The following is a 25,779-nucleotide window of genomic DNA, read 5'->3' as shown; positions in this document are numbered from 1 at the left end:
TATTACAACGTGCAGAGACACGGAATCCCGAGTAGTAGCTATATACGTTGATATTAATTAGCAAGAAGGACAGCATGATAGTCTCGGCTTTTCTAACTTGCTTTGTTGATACAAGCGACGGTGACCGGCCACATCTAACTATGCAAATTATCTGACAATTACATTCTCTCCTTTCAAGTATTATATTTAATATTCATAACTGTAAATAGACTCACTATGAACATGTAACGTATGTACGTTATATATAATAGCGAATATTCTAAAAATTTACATGAATTTCGATAATCGTCATTGTAAAAGTTATTTCTTGATTTAGTACAATATGAAAATTTTATTGAAATAATTATTATTATCAACGTTAAATTATAATAGAAAAATTGTAATTATAATTGAAGAGTCTGTGAAGCGAAAATCAATTAAATACAAAATTATAAATTTCTCAGGAAAAAAATAAGCAAGCTATATGTTTTCTTAAATAGATATATATTAAATTAGTTTTATATAAAATGTGAATATTATTTTACACATTATATATATCTAACATTATATAAGAACCAATCAATTGGTATATAGAAAATATTAATCTTTTTGTTCCCTTTTTGTAACTGATAATTATATCATACAATTTTAAAATAAAATATTGCCGTCTATATTTTTCTATCTGAAAATATATTAGTTCCTTTTAATTTTATATAGATGACTTTAATATGTTTGAAATATGAATTTTTTGTTGTATAAATGAGATATTATCAAAAACATAAAAAAATAATTAAGGATAAATTGAGAAGAAAGTTTTTAATTCAATTCTAATTTAAATTTAATTTAGAATTTCATTAAAAATACATACTATATGTTAAATATATTATATATATATATATATATATATATATATGCATTTTGCACTATAATAATTTAACAATATTCTGATTTTTTCAGATAAAAATAATTTATTCCTAAAACGGAATGAATTATTTTTTCTGCTCATATATTTATTTTCTTATCTTTATTAATGCGAATTTTCTCTTTAGCTGCCATTACAGGAATTATAATGAGACATTGATATTCTCTCCGTTTGACTGTTTCAGAATTTATCTATAGAAAACATTATGAGTTCCCGTGACAAAAGTGCTTCTGTAATATACACGATTTCAGAGATAACTATTTTTGTTATTCAATGAACTTTTAAATTGTTTCAGTAATGACTTTTCGATAAAAATGATTAAAGGATATTAAAATTACTAAAAATTTCTATTCAAGATAAACAATCCGAGTATTCGAATTTTAAAAAATAATTGATGTAAAATAAAAAATGATTAAACTCTGTTAAATACTTTTGCTCTCCAAATTCGCACATCTAAAATTACACTTGTAAAGACATTGGAAAACAAGGTCTTTCAAGGTACCAATTGTAATTTAATATCTCTTTCTTGAAGTTACCATTTATCGCAAACCAAACAGCTAGATTCAAAATTTACTATGCCGGGACGTATCCGGGACGTATGCCGGATTGTCCAACGCGGTGCTGATATTGCTAGCATTATCCAGCGTCTCTTCAGCCGACTTCCATGACGGTGAGGGCCGAAATAAACTGAGGAAGTTCTGCGAACAATTAAAAGGGCACAAATTAAATTGTTGCGAATCCGATAATGGGCGAGATACGTGCCGCCACGTTCCCGCAAGGTCATATCTCCTCGTGCAAAATCGCACAAATATTTTCGAAGTGTGCGCGGAACGTCCGAAAACAACGGGAGAGGAAGATAAGAGTAATGTTAAATTTATCGGCTAACAGAAAGCGGAAGCGGTCAAGAAAAAGGGCTGTCTGCCTCCCTCTTCTTTCCCCTCCCCCTCCTTTCCTCCTCTTTCTCTTTCTTCGTAGAAATGGATAGAAATAGATGCGATTCTCTCGAACAGGGCCGCTGTTGACACACAAGTAAAATGAATTGAAAGTATATTACAAGTAATTTTGTTGAGAATTATTATGCCTCCTTGCCTAGTAGTCTCAGCGATCTGTCAATCACAAATTGCATAAAAAACTTCGGTAAACTTTAAGATACTAAAAAAATATGTTGTCCATCACTGATAATTCCAGAGGAATAGTTTGTAATATTTTTTTATAATATCCCGCGCAAAATATTCATGTAAAATTTCATATTCAACATTTCGTCTCTCTTATAAAAAAAAAAAAAAAAAAAAACAAAAACGGGATTTTTTTATACGATACAAAATTGACATCTTGCAACCTAAAAAAATGAAAAAAAAAATTTTCATACATAAACGATTCGCAATGTTCCCACACACTGCAAAACAATTTAAACAATGCGATGTCCCACCGATTGGCAAAAGGGCGAGCGTAGCGAATCGTCAGTTTAATCGAAAAATTTAATCCCGTAAAATGCTCTTTTAAACATATGTCAATTTGTGTACTTTCAATTCTGTTAAAGCTCGCAATTGGCGACTCTCTCTCTCTCTCTCTCTCTCTCTCTCTCTCTCTCTCTCTTTGTATAGCGCCGCTTTTTGTGCGATTTGCACATTGGCTTTCGGCGGCCCTGCATCTGAAGCGATGGAGAGTGGCAGGCTCATTCTCCTCCCTTTCCCCTCGCGAAGAAACTTTTCGTTTCAAAGTACGATTACCAGCGTACCGTGGAAAAACTTGTATTAAGACGTTCCCCGAGTTCTCGAGATTTTACGGCGCAAACCGGGGCAACTTCTAAATCGGCCCGTAACCGCTATCACGCCGACGGCGGCACGTAGCCTTCGAGAAATTCTCACTCTAATCGAGCTATCGGGAATAGCGTAATACAATAACGTAACAACACATCGACACGTTCCAATTTCTGCAATTCTAACGAAAAACAATTTTTAGGCGTTATACGGTTAACATAAGTTAAATAACAACATAACATTTCAGTAAAATATCGAAAATATTTTAAAATTTTGCGCCTATCTGTAATGCCAAAAATAAAAAATAGCTTGAAGCACATTCTTTATACCGGTTGCATTGCGCGAAATAATAGCCAAAGTTTTTATTCACGTTTGATCAATCGATTATATATAGGAAATGAGAAGTTGGTCAAAATTATTAGGAGATCCGTAGCCGGCATGATTTGTAGCCGGTTTTATCTTCTCATTAGCGAAAATTAATGATCCGATCTCCTAATAAAACAATTTCCTTTTCTTAAAGAATGCCAACTAGTAAGTCATTAAGCAACAAAGAAAAATTCTGATTATTAAGAAATCTCAACTCAAACTTTCTTTGAAAAGTTGACGTCTTTCACGTCTGTTTGATAAATGTGTCTCCGCAAAGAAATTATTTTTAAGCTTTAATCTATAATATTCCAGATTTGAGATATTATCAATTTGTCTTTTATATCTTCGGAATATTACATACATCTATAAACATCACACGAATATTTCATTTTCTTTTCATCTTAATGATATCATTAAAAAAACTGGTCAAGAATTATTGATAAAGTTATAACTTTCATAAATATCTAAAAGATAAATAATTAAAAAAATAAGTAAATATTTCTCGATGATTTTGTGTTTATCAAATAAAGATGAATAAATAGATTTACTTTACTTTAGTCGTCTTCTTTCTCTCTCCGTTTCTCTCTTTTTTCGATAAATAATGCATACGTCCCGGGCTTTTATCTATAGAATTTTTATGATAACGCGTTATCTATCTTTTATTTTACTTTATTTTTAAAGCAAATCTACGTAAAGCGAATCATTTAACGGTGCGCAATCAAATAAAAATTCTAATCGTATTAGTTATTTTTTCAATTTATGTTTTCATTTTTTCCTTGATATTAATAAATTGAATATTAATTTGATATTAATAAATTTCTTATACTTATACTTCTTTTTTCAATAAGGCCGATATTTTTCTGTGTTAAAAGTGCGTTGGAATTTAGATATCCTGCGTGCAGGAATTTCTTTATCTGAATCGTGACGAATCTGAATATTTGAAATCTTAAAGAAACTTTTGACTTTTTGACTCTTTTGACTCTGACTTTTGACTCTGACTTACCTTTGCTTTCCAAAGCTGTAGGCCAAAAAATGCCGGCAGTGGCACTAAGGTAGCTAATCCGATTCCAATTCCAATTGCTCCTGCCCAAACAGGAAATATGTATGAACCATAACTTCCCCGAAAATCAGTTTGATCCAATTGATATCCAAAGACCCCCTGTGGATAAAAAGTATAGCGCAGTTGGTTGATTGGTTGTTTGATTCCCCCCCCTCTCTCTCTCTCTCTCTCTCTCTCTCTCTCTCTCTCTCTCTCTCTCACGTACATAGCTTGAAATTGAGTGTGGTAGAGGATATGCGCGCGAAAACGTAGCACAATTATCAATTAAGGCAGATTTCGAATTTTTAATCAAAACTAACTTTTGCAGGGCATCGTTCGGTTGCCGTCGAGGGAAATATTTCGATCCCCGCGACGGTGGGCGAAAAATTCAACTGTTATAAATAAAAATTCATTCGGCACGTCTCGACAGGTAGCCAGATTAATTAAGCAGTTTTGGTCGCGGGGAATACAATGTTTTGCCTTCAAGGGACACGCTCGGGTCACGAGTCGGATGTTTATTGAGTTTTGTGAACCTAACGCTGGTAATCTTGCTTAAAAAATCCGATAGAAATAGAATCGATATAATTGTATTATATTTTTCGATTCATAAATATCAGATTCTTCTGTACAATAAATACTTCATATCTTCTTATTTCATATCTATTCGCATTAACACAAATTGTTTATTATTAAAAAAAGATTTAAATTTGGACAAATTAAAAATGTACAAAATTTAATTTCCGAGAGTGCTGATTAAAATTTTTAATATCTTTTTGTCACGAAGAAAATTGAACTGTAGCGAAAGCCCAATATTTTTTAGTTCTATAAAGTGAAAATGTTCGCGAAACATTCCATTAACATGTGTTAGTCACATGTCAATGACTAAAGTTGGAGATTTTCTTGAATCTCTTGGTATCAGATATCAAGAATGTCTTCATGAATATCTCATTGAATGTTTGCTATGTTTATATATTTTAAAGAAGTATACACAAAGTAAGAAAGATTATTTACAAATTTCTGCAAACAAAATGCTTTTATTGTTGGTATCTGTTCCACTTAAAAAAAAAGGGCATAAAGTCGATTACTCGAAGTTTATCTCTCGAAGTTTAGTGTCATCTCTCGAAGTTTATTGTTGCCTTTTTTCCACGATGTCGATTGGTTCCCTCGTTGTGCTAACTTGATGAACGGCTGTTATCGCGTTTTGACGTTGTGTGAGTTGAATGCATCAATAGGTTCCAGAGTGTAATGGTAAAATGTTAATTTCTGCTTCTTCTGTTTAAAAAAATATATAACGCGCGCGTCACGTGCGTTGTGTTGTTTAATATAAATCACACACATGTTCACGATAATAAGCGCCAAGCTTGCCTTAAACATGAGCCAGCGTATCCTATTTCTACGCTTGATTCCAGTTACTTGATTATTAAAAAATACTGTTATTACACAAAATAACATTTTGTTTAGCAACGGAACTCTTTCTTTCAATTAATAATACTTCGACTCTCTCACAATGAATAATATTCGTACGAAATTTCGAGTTGCTCGAACATTTTTTTCTTCCTCTTGAATCGAAGTTTTCTTTCGTTATAATATCTGTTATAATATCTGTTCGTTATAATATCTGTTCGGTTGAAATAAAACTCAGGAAAAAATACTTATGTTACGAAAGAAATATATTGTAATAACTTTTTTCATTGTTCCTTTCACAAAACATAAACAGAATGCAATACCAACTTGTCTTTTATATCAACGAGCCTCGGTCTCTTCTATATAGGAGATTTTATAACAAGCAAATTACCTTTCTTGGAATGGGAACTGATTTATCAGTTTAACTTGTTTTATTTGTCTCTGAGAGATTGTTTGCAAATGATTACACGTTACATAGAAATCTATGACAACAATCACTTTTTATCCTCTCTTGTACGATCTCCCAATTTCACATTTTATACTCGATCTAATATGTCTATTATTGATCAGAGACAAATATCAGTTAATTTCAAGCAGAACAAATAATTATAGATTCGGTTTTGATCAACACATTTACATTTCTATTTCTATTAAGAGAAAGAGAAAAGATAATGGGTATGCATACCGACATACACAAATCCAGTGATCAGAGGATTTATAATAGAACTATTCAGAATGGATTTCAATCAGAATTGTGCAGTTTCCTACGTTTTTACCGCGTTTTCTAGGAAAAATGGAATAATTCCGATCCGAATATATTCCAAACAATTCCATAATAGAGCCTTTTATGTGATTGGTGCAACCAAATATGAAAAGTAGAAGAAATTTCAATAATTTAGTACTTCTAGTGAGGTACTAAACCGCGATTCTATTTATCTATCTATCTATTATCTTATTCTATCTTATCTATCTTATCTTATTTCAATATGTCACTTTTCACGGCTCCGTTTGTTTGTATTAACGAAAAATATGATTATCTAAAATTAAATATGATCAATATAATATGAATAAAACATGTAATATGTAGTTCTGAGAATGTTTAATTCAGTGATAATTAGTAGATTTTAGATTAAATTTTGACTCTTATCTCGCATATGCTTCTATTTATAAATGATGATTGGACATTGAAAAATAGAGAATTATAAATTGTGAATGAAGTATAAAATAAATAATAATTTGTTTATAAAAACTTCTATTTTATTCATATCAATAGTATCGAAAGATATATCGAATATATCGTGTATATCCTATATTCGAATTGTTTCCCTCTATTCGAAATGTTCAAATAATTTGAATTAGAGCATGATTGAATTAGACCACAAATTTGGATCAAATCAAATTTCAATGATTTGAACATCTCCAATTTTTTACACTACACTAGGTAATTACAAAATAGTAATGCAAGTATATTTTCAAAAGTACAATCATATGATATTTTATTCAAAATGGTTTTATCAAAAAATTAAAAATTAAATACTTTTTATTCATTATAAATAATTTTGTATAAATTTATTGAAAAATTGTTGAAATATTTCTAAGGCTCACGCGTTACTCAACTTTAACAAGCTTCATGGCGATCGATAACCTAAAGCTTCAGTTTCGTTACTTTCCATATAAATTCAATTAATCGTCTCCACGCGATGGGTCGGGAGTAATTTACGGTTTATTCTCTCTCACTGTGTCGCCGAACTTTCCGCAAAGTTTACAGTCAATAAACGTAGGCTCCTTACCTCGACGGGATTAAGCATGGTTGTGCTACGTCTTCCTTTTCGTTACTACCGCTGGCTGTAACGTTCAGCAGTATATGTTGATGCTATCGTTAAAATTTTGATTGTTGTATAGTTTACTCACGATTGTGTAAAGATAAGGGCCATAATAACTTATTTAAATAACAATGAGAAATTATTAAGACAAGGCAAAATCATGGTTTATATCTTTGAATTGTTTTATTATAGATCTCACGCGTCCTCGAAAGAACTTGATCTTTTCGAAAATATTGTATTTCAATAATATTTTATCAATAGATATAAATTTTATAAGTTGTTCAATAAATTAGTAGTATTTAGATTTTATTTAAATTAAATTTTATTTGAGAGCTAGAACTAATTTCCTATAACACACAAATTGTTCAATGCAGTGTGATAATAACATTAGACTTAAATTAATCTATTTCTTTTTCTAAAAAATTACTTAAAAAATTAATCCCATCGAAAATGTTTTCAATTTGTACTGTAACTTGTATTGTAAATACGCTGTTATTTCCTTTTTCGCTAAACTTCAACCAATAAGAAAATAGTAGAAAGAGAAATCTGTGCCTTCACATTTATTTCTCTTTTTCTAAGTCAAAATGAAAGATCAAAGGACTTTTATCGAAACCATATAATAATTTCGTTCCATCCAATTCTATATGTCGACGGTTTGAACGAACCAAGTCTAACCGGAAGCCTAAAACTGATATTTAACGGTCTTCCGGAAAAATTTCTTTTGTCCCCTTTGGGATCTGTTTTCGTTCAGATAATATTTTTGTTCTGACGAGTTCCGACAGGCTCGTAAAGTAGAAACATTAATTCTTGAGAAAAATATTGTAAGAATGCTTACCAGGCAAGTGATTGGTGCTAGAATCACCCAGCTCAACCACCAGTATCCGTGGAGAAAACGGCCAAACGTCATCTTCATCTCCGCAAGATTGTCGATGAATCTGTTACATCCATAGATCCAAGAAGGCACAATGAGTTCGGCAAAGCCGATCAATAGTATCGCCCAGGAGGCTGTGTGCCAGTCCATCAGCTTGAACAGGTAGATACCGCCGTCGAATATCATCGGAATCGCCAGGAGCCAGCAAGCAGCGCATATAGCCAGTATCACGATACTCTCATATTTTCGCAAATCCGGATGCCTGTCCAGTATGGCGGTGTTTATCGCTTGCACGCCTGCGAACTGTATCGTAAAAAGTAACGACCGCGGCCGCGCATTTTCTTCCTTCTTCAATCCCCCCCCCCCCCGCGCGCGCGTATCGCCATTTCCTCTTTTCCAGCCCTTCTCTCTTTCCCTACCCCTATGTGTTTTCCCTCTTCCATTTACTTATTCTCGTAGCAACTAACTACGCGTTCTCGATCCGAAAGTGCCCAAAAACAGACGCGAGGGCGTAAACGGTGCGGTGCAAACGTAAAAGAAATCGAAGAACCGAGATCTCCACTCTCATTTGCCATTAATGTTATAACGAACGTATTTTGTTCTATTGTACTCGCGTACTGTATATTCACGCGGCATCTTTACGGACTTTCATTCGTTCGCCATTGCCATTTCATCAGAGCGAACCGCTGAAAAACGGAAGGGACCGGAACTGAGGCTACAAGGAGGAAGAGAAGGTGTAGATTTCACTCTGAGACGTTGAGCCATAATTCCCTCCGTGATATACGAGCCCCGAGGTGAAAAGATGGAAGTCTCGCGATGCAAAAGCAACGCAAAACGATCACCGTCCGACTAGTCGCTGGGATGAAGCGCATCCCTCTCTCGCCCGCGGCATCTTTTGACAAATACGCCGACCGTTTGTCAGGGGGTGCTTGAATAGTGTCTTCTTAGCCTCGGAACGGATGTGAAATCTTCGTGAAATAATCGTCGATGAGCAATATAAAAGTTACTATGGTTTGTCGTATCCCCTACGAGTTCTGTTTTATAATTTTCTAATCCGTGCATTATAAAAATCTATTTACACATGCGTAGAGAAACCGATTTATCGTGTGTCTAAAGGCCTTAATGATACATCAAATCGTATCTTATAAAATTGCCGATATTTGATTAATTAATAATTAATATTGATTGCGATTAAAAGTAAAAGTAAAGTAGATATAAAAAATATTTTTAGTTTTGTGTTATTAATAATTCAAAATTATTATTGCAGTCTTCAATTTTTTTAAATAAGCGAACTATTATTATTGTTAATTCCTTTCACAAAAATAAAATATATGATTTTCATATATGTAGAAGATTGCAAATTTTTTTCTTATATTCTTATGTTCTTATATTTCTTGAAATACATAGAATTCAAAATAGATAAAAGCTAAGATAGATAAAAACATTAAATTCCTGTGGAGAGAGTTTTGAATCCCAAGGAAAGCATTATTTGATTTTTTATTTATCAATAATTCTTTTCATATGAGTAAACAGAACTTTTACGGATTATGAATACTTTTTTTTCAATAAATCCAATCCGAAAAGAATTTTGTAGAGGTTATAGGCAGGTATGCGAAACTCCTGCTGAGAAAACTCATTAAGCAAAGGGATACTTTCGTTGGTTTGGAATTTATAGACTTGGAATGTTAGGTCTTCGTTTTGAAAGGTTTTGTTCAATATAAATACAGCTGAAAGCGCTTCTTTTCCTGGAAAAAATTCTATTTATAAAAAGACTTCGATAATGATTAAAGAAATTTTGAGAAGAAATCCATTTTGAGAAAGTAAACAAGGACAAATGTAAGAATTCTAAGAACATGCATTTTTTAGAGGGAGATGAAGAAGCAAACTATTAATGCTATTAATGCGTATTTTAATTGAAATTTATTTATACAGTATCAGTCCCTGATGAAGTGAACTGCAATATTCACGAAACGTTGGCATTCAACAATGCATAATGATACGGACCAGTAAAAACATTTATTTTTTTGAAAATAGTAACCGTGGAAACCTTAAAAGCACATTTTATTTTTATTTATAGAAAGAAAAAAATGACAATTTTATATGATACGATTTAATACATAAGTAATTATCTTATATATCATTATTTAATTAATAATATACTATTACAGTTTTACAAAAATATTTATATATGTAATTTTTATAGATTCTTTAGATTATTAACTATAAGAACACGATATATTTTCTAATATAACTTGCATAATACATATATAATATTTAATGATAAATTAAATAATGAGTCATTTGGTTTTGATTTACGCAATTGTTAACTACGGTGCCATACAATGGAAATATATTATTACATCATTAAATTGAAATGTTGGTACAAATATAGAAAATTAAAAATATCAAATTAAGTGTAACGTTATAAAAGCATGAAAGTATATTTTATCTTTTAGAGATAATGACGAAAGAGAGAAAATAATTTCTTTCTCGACATGGCATGTTTTGTAATTATCGTAATTGTTGGAACAGTGGTATCAAATATTAGCTTTTTATATCTTAAAACATATTGTTAACAAAAAAATAAAATATCATTCATCATATTTTCTTATAAAATTTTATATATTAATTAAAAAGGATAAAATAATAAAAAATAATAAAAAATAATAAAAATAAAAATAATTAAAAGGACAAGTAATAGAAACAATAACAAATTTGTATCGTGAGAAATATAAATTGTATGATTATCGTATCGCACGTGTTATTTTGTTCTGTTTTAATGTATGCGCAGTTAAACAATTCTAGATATAAGTAGGGATCCGCGCGTACAAAGTGCAAGAAGGCGAAAGTCGGACCATCTTGTAAATATACAACTCGTTGGGACAAATGCAGTTAGCGCGGCGATGTTTCTCGTTACGTGAAGGAAAATTGAAATTCACGTCTCTCGTTTTCTCTGTTTCTATTTTCCCTCTTTCCCTATTTCAGCCAAGCTCATCGCGCTAATAATTATTTTTTTTTCATCACCATAAATGACGAAGAGTGGAAGTGGTATTGTGCTCGGTTTTTGCTCGCGCGAAAATGGAAATAAAATCCTTTATAGTCTCCTTAAATGTTCGTGCAATAATATTTTTCACTTGTGTTTATCGTTACCGCAATGCGAAACGGAAGTTCGTAAGATTGAAAAATCTCGAAATACATAAAGCGCGAATCGCTCATGTACTTACCTGACTACCGAGGCCGAGTATGAAGAGCATGAAGAAGAAGAGGATAGCCCAGAGATTCGGCAACGGCATCCGCACCACCGCCTCCGGGTAAGCGATAAAAGCCAGTCCCTCTGCATTCTGGACCACATCCTGGATCGGCATTTGCATCTCCCGGGCCAGGAACCCAAGTATCGAGAATATCACCAAGCCAGCGAAAACAGACGTTAATAGATTCGTACATGTGACGAGAATGGCATCTCTGGAAACAAAAGACCAAAATTCAAATTACCATATGAGAGATGTTGAATCTTAGGGAAATTTCTTCTTACAAAGAAAAACTAAGCATTAAGAAAAGGATTTTTATTTCTCCTCTCTTAAAATAAAAGTAAAATCCTTTTAATCCCTAATTATAACAAATCTTCCTCATTTCTTCGATTTCCAATATAATTTCCAGATTTCCAATCCCAATCTCTTTATCTCTTTTCTTTATATCTTATAGATTTGTAAGATACTTTTATCATATTTTTAGATCATGCGCAAATCACATGAATTATTCGAGAATATTCTAAAAATATTACTATTCAAAAGGAATAAATAGCAAGATGCCCACTATAAGGATCATAATTATATTATACCATTTCTCATTGATCGAATTATTATATGTACTTAATTTAAGATGATTGTCTTTATCCGCGAACGCGTTTTCATATCTTATACTCAAGTCTCGGAACTTCAGCTGATCATTACCGGCCATTTTCCATTACCGAGACGACATCATCGAGCCGCAGAGTTAAAATAAAGTATGCAACAAATACTGTGTCATAAAGAAACATACTTCCCACATTGTTTTTCCCATACAATACCCACATATTTTTTCCTATATACTTCCCACATAGTTTTTCCCACACAATACCCACATAGTTTTTCCCATAGACTTCCAACATTGTTTTTATCATATACTTCTCACATAATTTTTCCCATATACTTCCCACATAGTTTTTCCCATATACTTTTCACATAGTTTTTCCCATATAGTTTCCACATAGTTTTTCCCATTTATTTCGTACATAGTTTTTTCCATATACTTCCCACATAGTTTTTCCCATACAATACCCATATAGTTTTTCTCATATACTTCCCACATAATTTTTCCCATACAATACCCACATAGTTTTTCCCATACTTCCCACTATGTATTTCCCACATTGTTTTTACCATATACTTATGGTGGTCGCATGGCTATTCCCATATACTTCCCACATAATTTTTCCCATATACTTCCCACATAGCTTTTCCCTCATTCTTCCCACACAGTTTTTCCCATTTAATTCCCACATAGTTTTTCCCATCTATTTCCCACATAATTTTTCCATCTAGTTCCCACATAGTATTTCCCACCTAATTCCCACATAGTTTTTCCCATCTAGTTCCCACATAGTTTTTCCCATCTATTTCCCACATAATTTTCCCATCTAATTACCACATAGTTCTTCCCATCTAGCACCCATCTAGTTTTTCCCATCTAGTTCCCACATAGTTTTCCCCATTTAGTTCCCACATAGTTTTTCCCATCTAATTCCCACATAGTTTTTCCCATCTAGTTCCCACATAGTTCTTCCCATCTAGTTTTTTCCATCTAGTTCCCACATAGTTTTTCCCATCTAGTTCCCACATAGTTTTTCCCATCTAGTTCCCACATAGTTTTTCCCATCCTCTTCGTACATAGTTTTTCCCATCTTCTTCCCACATAGTTTTTCCCATCTTTTTCCCACATAGTTTTTCCCATCTTCTTCCCACATAGTTTTTACTATCTAGTTCCCATATAGTTTTTCCCATCTTCTTCCCATATAGTTTTTCCCATATAGTTTCCACATAGTTTTTCCCATCTTCTTCCCACATAGTTTTTCCCATCTAGTTCCTACATAGTTTTTACCATCTTCTTCCCACATAGTTTTTCCCATCTAGTTCCTACATAGTTTTTACCATCTTCTTACCACATAGTTTTTCCCATCTAGTTCCCACATAGTTTTTCCCATCTTCTTACCACATAATTTTTCCCATCTCGTTCCCACATAGTTTTTCCCATCTTCTTCCCACAGAGTTTTCCCCATCTTCTTACCACATAGTTTTGCCCACCTAGTTCCCACATAGTTTTTCCCATCTTCTTCCCATATAGTTTTTCCCATCTAGTTCCCACATAGTTTTTCCCATCTTCTTACCACATAGTTTTTCCCATCTTGTTTCCACATAGTTTATCCCATGTAGTTCCCACATAGTTTTTCCTATCTTCTTACCACAGTTTTTCCTATCTAACGCCCATATAATTTATCCCATATAATTTTTCCCATCTTCTTCCAACATAGTTTTTTCTATCTTCTTCCCACATAGTTTTTCCCATCTAGATCCCACATAGTTTTTCCCATCTAGTTCCCACATAGTTTTTCCCATCTTCTTCCCACATAGTTTTTACTATCTAGTTCCCACATAGTTTTTCCCGTATTCTTCCTATATACTTCCGACATAGTTTTTCCTGTGTATTTCCCGCATAATTTTTTTCATATACTTCCCACATAGTTTTTCCCGTATTCTTCCCATATGCTTCCGACATAGTTTTTCCTGTGTACTTCCCGCATAATTTTTCCCATATACTTCCCACATATTTTTTCCCATATACTTCCCACATAATTTTTCCCATATACTTCCCACATAGTTTTTCCCATATACTTTTCACATAGTTTTCTGAAACGTCACCGGACTATGAACCAAAAGATTAATAGGTACTCAAAGTCAGTGTGGTTAATTAAATACGCGTCTTGCGATAAATTATTCGCGCGACCGAACGCGCAGCGAATTCTGTATATCCATCCTACGTGACGGATATATCAAAAATCAGATATTTTGCTTTTTAAGAACCATTTCTGTCTTTCGTTTTATTATTAAGATATCCTATGTTCGCAAACGACCCAGTTCTCTTTTCTCCCTTTATCTTAAATATGCACGCTCGTTTTAGTATAATCGCACCTGTGACAATTGTTCGTAAAATTGCTGTAGCTCGCAAGGGTCACCAAGGATCCGCAGGCGATGCCGAGCGAGTAGAAGATTTGAGAGGCTGCATCTGCCCACACACTTGCGTTATTCAGCTTCGAAAAATCGGGATATATGTACCACTCCATGCCATAAGTGGAGCCTTCCAGCGTAACACCTACAAGATTATTTCTCTCATCATGATTCCGGCAGAGGTTTCATCTTTTCATACATTTTCCACCGTTATTTTTGGGCATATCTAAAATTCACTTTAAAAACAAATGCAATTTGCAAAATAACTTGTGGAAAAATAGATATCTTATTGATCACAATTGTACTAAATCTAATGTAGAGGTAAATGAGGGACAAATGACGTAGTACTTGGATGATGTTTTCATAAATTCTGTCATGTAGCATCAATATTTATTCTTTTAATTCTTTTCAAGCCGTTGAATGTAAATAATTATATGATTATAGAATTTATAATCTTAGAAGTCTAGTCACCATACTTATCTCCTCTTCGTGCATCGCCTGTTCTTCATTTAAGTTGTAGAATTGTATTCCTTTAGGCAATAAAGATTTGTAAAAATAAATTATTCTTATTATAATACAATGTAAAAATGTTCCAAAAATTAATTAGTATAAATAAAGAGTTACTAAGCTGTGGAAAGAAGATTTTTAAATGTTAGTCTAACGTTTATATAAAATGTTTTATTTTAATCTCAACAGTTACATGCTACAAAAGCTAACCATTTTATAAAACATATTTTAAACAAAAATTGTAAAGTTTTGAAGGCTACATCATTATGATGAAGAAATAACTCTAAAAAAAAAATATTAAGACATCTGCGACTTCATCTATGAATGAGTATTATAATCATGTAACTCCCTCAAAACTCCCTATAATTTTTGTCTAAAACGTTTTTATTTTATATAATATCTTACATAATCTATTTTTATATTTCTTTAAAATATATCTAAATTAGATGTAATTAGATATTTTTTTAAAAAGAATAAATGTTAATAGAATATATTTTACAAACAACTTTTTTGAGAAAAACAATTTTTTTGTTTAAACTTTTTCTAGAATTTCTAGAATTCTAAAAACTTCAAAAGAATCTTCTAAAAAGAAAATAATTTCTTTTTATAAATTTCAAAGAAGTTGCTTCATTGTAGGGTCGATTTAGATATATGAAATTTGAAATTTGTCTCGGCTCAAATGTTAAAAAATTAAAAGTTTATTTTTTGCAAGTCATACTTAGAATGAAAAGAACAAAGGCTAAAATAAATCAATGTCTGACTAGAATTTCATAAGTTATCCATACGTCATGTTGAATAGTGCGCTTCATTTTCTTTCTGACTTTCTTGATCACTGTTTTTCATCTTTTTCTTTTATCTTAAATTTTTAATCCTCGCTGTCATCAAGACTTTATTACATTTTGTCTTTGTCCGTTTTAAAATCAATATAATTAAATATATTACCCTAGGATTGAAGCGATTTATTATTTATTCAACTCGGAATAAGTAAGAAATTTATTTAACTTTATAACGCGGATCTTAGACAGATTTTCGAAAAGTGGAAAAAGATCTCAATTAGAAGTTTACCTAAAGTAATTGGAATTTAATTCTTTTTAAACGGACTCTTCGTCCGCCTCTTTTAGGCATTTATCGAATAAAATCTCTATAACAATATTTTCCAGTTGCAATATCTTTCACTACACTATTGTCAGGGATCAACTTGAAATTATTTTTAAATTGAACTTCCGACATTGAAGTGGTTCTGTTATATTCTTCAACTGACAGTTATGGTAGGCTACATTATTATTAGCAATCAAAATCTATTTTCAGAATATATCACAAATCACAAATCATTATTAATATTTAGAAAAGATTCCGATTTATTTTGGTATTAAAACTAAAAAATTATCTTTATTAAACGAAATTAACTTACGACAAATTACCTTTAATAATCACTTAATCAAATTTTCCTAAGAAAACAAAGAAAGAACCTCGCCCATTTTGAGCCAATCGTGTGTACTTATCGATTACCATTTTTTTTAATAATAGAAATATTAAAAATTAGCTAATTTTAAATTTTCAGAAATTCCTGCAGAAAGCGGTTATAATTTTTTAAAGATATCATCTTATTCGTTTGATAAACTCATCGTCAAAGCTATCGAAGCTGAAAAACATGTCACTAAATATCCTCAAAAGATGTTCATGTACTTGAAGAAAATATTTATATAGATAGATATTTATATGACATAGATACCAAATAAGTAATGTGTGGGTGCAACTTACATCGAAAAATATGCAATATTTGCTTATTATCTTTGTTACCGCAAGGAAGTGCCTTAAACACATGAACAAATCTTATGACGAAGGGGAATGAATAAACAAGGATCTAGAAATATTTTTAATTACATAATGAAAAATTATTAGTTGATTGAAAACATCCTACAAGCATAAATAATAAAATTAATATGTCACATTAATGAGATCCCAACATAATCTGCAGCTATTTCAGTTGTTGATATTTATAAAGTTTTAATCTATTCTTCATGCTTTAATTTGATAACTCATCTCCGTACGCGATTGGCTCAAATTTATATCTAAAATGAACAAAGTTCTTTCACCTAAGTAAAACAGAATAAAAGACTCGTAAAAGTCCAAACTTTATTCTGTACTACATTAATCTGTAGTGCTTGACATAATATTTGGGCGTGATTCTTCGTGATTCGTGATACTTCTAATTCTGGAATCTATTTGTTTTTTAAGAGAAAGGTTCTTTCTCAAAGGTTCTTTTTCATTTAAAGTTCCTTGAGATCAGCAGTAATTCGACAAATAATTAGTAATATTATTACTTTTGAATTGTATGCTTTTAACGTGATTCCATAAGTATTACCTCTATCTTAAACTAGAATTTAACATATACATAACGTATATAATCTTGCACTTTTTGAATCAGTAAACACAATAATAACAATCTTATGTGTCTGAAGTCGTGGGAAAATAATCAAAAATTTGAAACGAACACAAGGAAAGTTTCTCTTAGTAGTGATACACGATTAAGAGGAAAAGATCTTTCGAAATATTAAACATTTCACATTTAGCAGATGTAACGTGGCACGTGCTTTGTTTCTGTTCCTTACCTCGTATTAGCAGAATTGTGAGAACGACGTAAGGGAAGAGCGCGGTGAAATAGACAACTTTGCCAACGGTCTGGATACCGCGCACCAGGCATAAGTAGCACACTATCCAAGCTAGCGTGAGGCATCCGAATAATTCCCATCGTATGCCGCCAAAGTTTTCCCATGTAGCTCCGCGCAGACCGAGAACGTAGTCTCTGGACGCGATCGACAATTACACACTTTGCAGGCGCGAGCCTTAAACAATTTTTCTCTCACATTTTCTCAACAGCGGCTGAACAGCGGCGTAAGGCTCGTTACCGATCCTCCCGACACGATGCAGCGCTGATGACAATGTATACTGTACCTAAAGTACTCCTCGGATGACAGGGTCCGGTTGTAGAGTTTACCGAATGTTACGGCCGTGCCATTTGCGTGAATACAATGGGTACTATTATTGTCGATGTAGTCAAAGCTGGAACAGACCGTACGGATAGCTACGCAGGTCTTATTGTAAAATATAAAAGTCGAATTACTAGTTTCTTTGCACGCATTATCCTGAAGGCCACTGTAACAATCTGTCGACATTAACATTAGGTATGTAATTTAAGAAGAAATTGATTACGATACGATAATTAGTTGTTTCCTTGTATCATCAATCTAACATCTCTTTGAGGATTTTCTATTAATTTGTCTTATTACATATATTCGATTGAGATGCAAATAATGATAGGTGAATTACGTTAATTTATACTATCTCATATATTAAACAAATTAATCGATTTAATTCCTCGTGATGAGCCAAAACATTTTTTAGGCTACTTTATATAAATTATTATTCTTTGTGCAATTTTACACAATGTAAACAACAAAAGTTATTAACAATATTCAAAATCTTATTTTTGAGAATAAATTTGATCACGTAATAATAGTTAATTGCAAGATTGCGAAAGTTAAAATTTAGCTGAACCTTTGCTTGTTCAAATGCGAAATATTTAAATGTATATTAATTTATGTTTACTTACTATTCGTATTGAAAGGATTATCGCAGTACGCCCAGGAGAGTTTAGGAAAGAAAGAAGCAAAAGTGTAGAATAAAGTCCACGCGACTATTATCATGTAATATATTAGCACAAAGGCCATAACGATCAACGTGCAATAACCTAGACCATGAAAAGCAGGTGCCATATGGCTGAAAGCCTTTATGGGCCCCAATCTAGTGTACTGGCCCATACAAAGCTCCAAGAAGAATATTGGCAGACCCATGGTGATTAACATGAGAATGAAGGGAATTAAAAAGGCACCTATAACAATCGTACATTAATCGTACGCGATTGACAAAACCTCATATTAATTTTAAATTTAATATTCTATTTTAAATCTAATTTTCGCAACATATATATATACTTTGTCGTTGTGCATTAAAGTTAATATAAAACTTGCTAAGAAAGAAAGTTGTGAGTGTATCTCTATTTAAAGTAAATTTTTGTTTCATCGTTATATTGTTTTTTTTTTTTATAATCAACTGATTAAAAATTTTTTCTTGCAAAGATTGAATATTACTATTTTAAAATGTTTTATAATTTATATTAAAAGTTTAATTAATTTATTAAAAATTATTAAAAAGTACTAGTTTTGAATCGCTTGGAAAGTGACTTAGAAAAGAGAGACTTCCTGGATTTTTATCTATAGCTATTTTTGAATCCCTGAAGCGCAATCTTAAAGTTCACGTACAGTTTTACAAAGTTTGTATCTATAATTTTTCGACGCTCTACACAAGAATAAAGATACTATGCGCGGCACAGTACGCCATATAGGGTGTTCCAAATTTTAACAGCTAAAATACATTTATTAACAGCTACATTATTAACAGCTAATATATTGGCTCTGCCAATATATTTTGTAAGTATAAAAATCTATAAACCCTTTAAATTAATTCAAATATATATAGTAATAAATAATTCAAATATAAACAATTTAAAGGAAGTTCTCAATCTATTCTATTCTTAATTTTTACTATACTATTTTTATAAAGCATATATATATATATATATGTGTGTGTGTGTGTGTGTGTGTGTGTGTGTGTGTGCTTTATAAAAATCTTATAAAAGTCTATTTTTATTTTTGCTTTTTCATCTTTTTTATTTTTACTCTTTCAACACGCATGCACAGTTTTACCATTAAACCCGAGACACTCTGTATATAATTCGATGGTCGTATCTAAAGCATGTATACCATGTTCCACGTAAACTATGGAACAGATACATACGCGAACATGGCGGTTACACACGCGTACGTACCACCGCCATTGCGATATATGAAGAGAGGGAAACGCCAAACATTGCCGATGCCAACGGCATACCCAATGCAGGATAGAACAAATTCGATCTGGTTGGCCCAAACACCTCGCTTCGGCTCGTTCGGGAGCTCCACCAAAACGCCGCCAACTCCGAGAGAAACCCTCTTCACCTGCCAATAACACACGGGAGGTACATTATATTTGCATCATATAAATTATCGCCAAGTCGACGATCTGGAAAGATCTGATGTCATGCCGTGGACACGTGAACGGTCGAGAAGAATTGTAGAAACGCGGACCTCAAACATTAAGTCGATCATCAATATTTACATAACGAGACACATGCTCAAATTGGTGCACATTTATCTTTTAACTTTGACAACCAAAATTTAATCTAAATTTAATCTAAATTTGAAGAAATTAAATACAGAATTTCATTGTACTTATGTAATGAGAAATCTTCTATTAATCTTAAACTATGTATAAATAAAAAAAATAAATAAAAAATGGAATAAAAAATCATTTTTAAAAAAGTGACGCTGTATATTCCCATCTCCATTGCTAAACTTTTGCGCGTCGCATTTTATAAATATGAAAAAGATAGACATAAATAATATTTTTAGATCTGTGTAAAAAAAATTCTGTAAATATTTGTTTTAATATTTCGATAGATATGAAATTCTTAAGTGTAATTTTTCAAAAAATTTTTGAAATAAAAACGGAAAAATTCATTTATATCAAAGTTCAATATTTCTAAAATCAAATTCAAATACTTTTTTAAATTATTTACAACATCAATCATATTTCGACAAATTTGAAAGTATTTATAGATATAGATTTGCATGTACGTCTTAAAAAGATATTTATTTCAGGTGATAAGAAATGCGTATTTTGAATTGATTTCTCTTTTCTCTTTATTTATTCTAAATAATATACAAATAATTAATCACATTATATCGATAATTACTATCCGTTTTAACTACTTGTCTATTACTACTCATTTCATTCAAAATAACTTCTTTGTTTAACTTATTTTTTATCTTTTCTTAGATCTAAGAATTAGAAAAAAATAAAGATTAAACCAAAATTAAAATTAGCCTACATCGATAGAAATAGAACACGTAATGCACGTTTGTCTTAAGAAATAACTAACCTGAGATTCTGCCATAGTGAACGTAGTATTGAACTCAACTCACTGTCATGTGACAAGCGACCTCGATTCAAGTCTTCAAAATCGCATTGATGACTGGGCGTCAACGCGATCAGACAGCTATAATAATGTATACGACGCCAAGATAATCGAGCGATATATCAAAAGATAATTTCCGGATCCACTCGATTGGCCCTCGCCTTGAACAAATAAACTTGATCGCATCTCGATTGTTTCGTTTAATGTGACGTATAATATTTTCATTAAAATCTGCACTATAAAGTACGCAATTACAGTACAGTAGAAAATCTGATAAGGTAATAAATAATCTTGCCAGATTTACAGATAACAAAGTGTACTTCTTAGAATGCCAATTCAGCTTGAATTCATTCAAGGTGAAAGATCGCACATACGCATAGCATTCCTATATTATTACCTGTCATAACTGCTACTTTAGAAATCTTATAATTTAGACGACGCTTAAAAATGAAACTTAATCCTCAGAAAAATAAAGGTCTAAAAAATTAATTTTTTTTAGGGAATATTTATTCTGTTTTAATATACAATAATTTTAATATACAATAATTTTAATATACAATACTTTTAATATACAATAATTTAAATAATTAAAAATTTAAATAATTAAATCAATTTTTAAATGAGTCCACATATATTCAGTTCGTAAGCTAAAGCTTTGAAAAAGTCCAATTGAAATTATCTTGTTATCAGATGTGAGATTATCAATCTTTTGTAAATGTTTCAAGTAACGGAATTTTGCAATATTATCTAAAAATAAGAGTGCAAGTAAATAACAAGAAAATCTCTTCTTTTTAATTGCTTACTGTATTTTCTTTTGTTATCTCGTGATAGACAAAGATATCGGAAATATTTACTACAATATAATATAAATCGCAGAATTATCTGCTAATTTGAATTAAATTTTTTTTTCTCAAATCACAAAAAAGTACAATATGTAAACTATATTTAAATTATAATTTTTTTTATGTCATTAAAGAAAAACTCATTTATTAATGATTAAAATCTCGACTATATTTTTGTATTTTCAGTTATATCTACATTTTTTAAAGTTACATCTCTCATTACTGACTGTCACATATTTTGGATAAAACAATTTTTATATAGTCTTTTTATAAGGTTAAATGATTAAAAGCGGATAACTAAAGAAATTTTTATTTGGTTTATCATTGATAACACTAGTATCTTTGATTTAAGTATCTTTCACCAATATCTGTGATTTAAAATATAAAAAAAAATGAATTATGACTTTGGCGAAATTATATTAAATAGAAGCAAAAGCTTTTGAAGCGCTGTAACATATTTTTTATCTGTATGCTTTTTTGAAACATGCTAAATCAATTTTTATACATTTTTTAAATTTCTTAGAAAAAATAGATTATAATTTTGTTTAATTTAAAAGAATTATAATTGTATTAAAAGTTACGACAACAATAGCAGTTACAAAAAATTGACACAAGATAAGTAATTTTTTTCCATGATTTTTGACAATTGCACTTATTTCCTTAAGATTGTTTCTTGATTTTTGTTTTCACAACAGCTAAAGAGTTAAAAAGAAATTATTTACGTTATATGACAAATCTAATATATTTATCTTTGGTTTTCCTATTGATTTCCTAGCTTATACGTTGCAGAGCGCGGTAAAATTCAGAAATGAAAGGGAGCGACCGTGGTGGAAAAAAAGGGCGTACTACTTTATCGCGGAAATGTCGTCGACGGGGAAAAAAACTGTTTTATTCGAAAGGACCGGGAAAGAAATGATCTCGCTATCGCCCGATCGCGTATGCAGGAGCATCGTGATAAAGGGAGAACGATTCTCGAATGGGAAAAGCGAGCAAATCTGCTCCCACGGAGCGCTGGGATAAAAGAGACGATTTGCAAACTTGCTCTCAGAGTGACACATACGGAGCTGCGATTCCGTCCGGAAGGCAAACGCAAGCACGAAGTTATCGTTTATAAAGATCCTACCCGACAGAGAGAGAGCCGCAACAAACTTTATGAATTATGGAACAATCCCGCGTCGGAAAAATAATAGACGTCTGCGTCTACGTTTCGATTCGATTCTTTCGGCTCGTGTGTCAACTAAACGTTTTCTAATCTGGATCCTATTTCGGGAAGCTCCTCCGAATTCACGTGCCGAAGGGTTCGAGAGACAGGATGAGCTTCGTCCTCGCGTTATAACACGTGAGAACTTCACTCTATCGAGTCACAAAAAAAAAAAAATTTGGCAATATCGATGAGTCGGCCGGTTCGAAATTCGAGAGATCGAAACTTCACGCGCCCTCGCGGAACTTGTAACTTTATTTACAATATGAATTTGCAAATAGTCAAAAATGGAGAGTGACGTAGTGCAATATCGTGCAATCGGTGGTACGTACGTATTCACCGTATGTACCACCGATTTTCGGTCCGGATGCGCGTTATTGCGGGGCAATTTCTCCGACTTGGTCAATTCGACAGTTTATCTTTGGTCGCTTTATTGCATTCGCTCGACGCTAATGCAAACGTTTTTCTTTAAAGTTCTGCCCTCCACCTGTCCGCATTTGCCTCATCCTTTTCCAACCCCTCTCTGTCCCTCCCCTGTCCCGCCCCTTCTGCTACCCCTGCCCCTCGCCGGGCCAGCTATGCCGAGCAGATGTGCCGATCGATGTTACCGATGGGCCAACCGCTAAATCGTACCGTGTGTACCCGGTTGCTCGAAGTCACAGCACTAACACTACGGATGAAATTAACAGAAGCGACCGCGCCGGAAAGGGCACTATCGGCAAACTTGCTAAGCTTGCGCCAGGGTCAATATAGTTATCCTCTCCTCCAAGAGTATTCGCGACTGTGTATGCTTGCGCGTGTGTATTATTTCAAGCTTCCAGATTTTAGCAAGGACCCGTCGCCTCATTACGCCTACGAGTCCTGTTTCTTTTGATTTACGTAATCCTAATGGATTGTTGTTAAATCGCTTGATAATATCGCCAGATGGACGAGCTTATTATTTTAAATTATATGTATAGATGTATATATGTGATATTACAGATTAGGATTAAATGTACTCTAAATACTAATTTGTTCGAATCTTTTGAATATTAAAAAATTTTACTATCGAAATATAATAAACCCTTCCTATCTGTTTATTCTATTCAAATATAGTAATTCAAATATGTAACAAAGACGAAGAATGTATGCATTTTCAAATAAGATAGTCTGAGTTTTTTACAAAAATTTTATTTAACGAAGATAAGAAATTTCGATAATTCCAAAGATAAAAATTAATCAGTTTTCCTTTTTTTGCTCCGTATCAAAGTAATGTTCGGTTAATATAGTAAAGACTCTATCAATATTTTTACAACAAAATTGGTACGGTCCAAAGAAATATTCATGCCATTCATATTTTCAGAATTTTATATTTTATTTAATAAAATAATTTAAAATAATTAAAATTACTGAAGAAATTTAAAATTAAAATTGTATCAAAATATTATTTTTTAAATAAAACATCTTTAGAATATTTTTTCTTTATTTAATATAGCCGAGAGAGAGAGAGAGAGAGAGAGAGAGAGAGAAAGAGAGAGAGAAACATATTCGAAAAAATCCTGTTATTACAATAAAAAATTTACAATTCTTCACTTGAAACTGCTTTAATGTCTCTCTCGATACAAGATGCGATTAAACAAAGTACAAAAGTGTCTCTTACCAGAAAAGTCAAAGTTTTACTAGAATTGCAAAAGTTACTATTCCGAACTGTGTTAATTGACTTTAAAAGAATAGATCGTTTCTCGATTAAAGTTAGAGGACAAATGCAGAAAACATCTCTCAATTTACTTGTTTTTCCATAGAATTATTAACTCCTTTTTTATTTCTCTCCCCTCTTTTTCCCGCACATGTTTTCACTCAAAGTCTTGCAATATTTATTATTCGCAAGTTTGCATCAAAACATATTCTACAGACATTCAATTTGCCCTCCTGCATTCTATCTATCTTCTTTAACAAGGTGTATTTTTGAAGTGATAACACGGCCACCGAATCTCGCATTTCGTCGTGTTCGATCTCGTCATGCAACGGCGTGCAAATGGAATCAGCAGTCGAAAACACAAGTTGAACGGTAACGAAGAGACGAGCACTTCCGGTGGTCGTTGCTAGCGTCGATAAAAGGGAACGATAATATCACTCGCGCAAGCGTGATATTCTGATCTAGAGGAAGGTAAAGTAACGATCAACCGCCTTCCGAGCAGTTAGGCGATGACAGTTAGGCGATGGCACAGGAATCCTCCTTTGACCGCTAAAACGCGGTGATCAATAATTAAAGAAACCCGATAGCACCGATGTGTTACGCCGTGCATCGTTCCATCGCATCGTAAAAGGCAGATCTCATCACGAATATGTCGCACATCCGGCGTACCGCACGACGTATCCAGGATGTATCCGGAGAATCGCGTCGCAAAGCACCATAGCGGAAAAGTTCGTGAAAAAACAAGTGATAAAAATCGTTTGTGAATTTTTATTCCGAGAGGAAGTTTTCAAACGTTGCTGTTATGAACGTGATGGTGTAACAACTGACTTCAGGAATTTCACAACATAACAGTTAACACCAATAAAAGTTTTATTTCTTTCTAAAAAAAAAATTTTAATTATCTAGCTTAGAGAAATCAACCTCAATAATCCTGATCCTAACAAATATTGTCAAGGTCATAACTATGACTAACAGTTAAAGAATTTTAATCATAACATCTATTATTTATTAAAAATTTATTAATAAATAAAATAGATTAATATAATATAAATAT

General features: G+C 32.2%; 1 protein-coding gene across 1 annotated transcript; it reads right to left on the bottom strand.

Annotated features, from left to right (window-relative positions):
* Positions 1-877: 877 nt before the first annotated feature.
* LOC105422230 (sodium- and chloride-dependent glycine transporter 2) lies at positions 878-25,327 on the bottom strand. Its single transcript, XM_089072623.1, has 10 exons — positions 20,972-25,327; positions 19,820-19,988; positions 18,545-18,823; positions 17,887-18,097; positions 17,544-17,737; positions 14,389-14,569; positions 11,389-11,626; positions 8,129-8,467; positions 4,031-4,186; positions 878-1,599 (listed from the first exon to the last, which is right to left on the bottom strand). Exons 1-10 carry the CDS (start codon positions 20,984-20,986, stop codon positions 1,465-1,467), a joined length of 1,917 nt encoding a protein of 638 aa, XP_088928749.1. The 5' UTR covers positions 20,987-25,327; the 3' UTR covers positions 878-1,464.
* Positions 25,328-25,779: the final 452 nt, after the last annotated feature.

Source organism: Pogonomyrmex barbatus, unplaced genomic scaffold (assembly GCF_055798465.1).
Source record: "Pogonomyrmex barbatus isolate J1 unplaced genomic scaffold, ASM5579846v1 scaffold1, whole genome shotgun sequence".
Classification (NCBI taxonomy): Eukaryota; Metazoa; Arthropoda; class Insecta; order Hymenoptera; family Formicidae; genus Pogonomyrmex; species Pogonomyrmex barbatus.
This window is presented reverse-complemented; position numbering and strand designations above follow the sequence as displayed.

Coding starts and splice junctions, on each gene's coding strand:
- LOC105422230 (XM_089072623.1), bottom strand. Junction 18,098..18,544: donor TAATCCTTTCAATACGAATA/GTAAGTAAACAT, acceptor TAATGTCGACAG/ATTGTTACAGTGGCCTTCAG. Junction 17,738..17,886: donor TCATCCGAGGAGTACTTTAG/GTACAGTATACA, acceptor GATCGCGTCCAG/AGACTACGTTCTCGGTCTGC.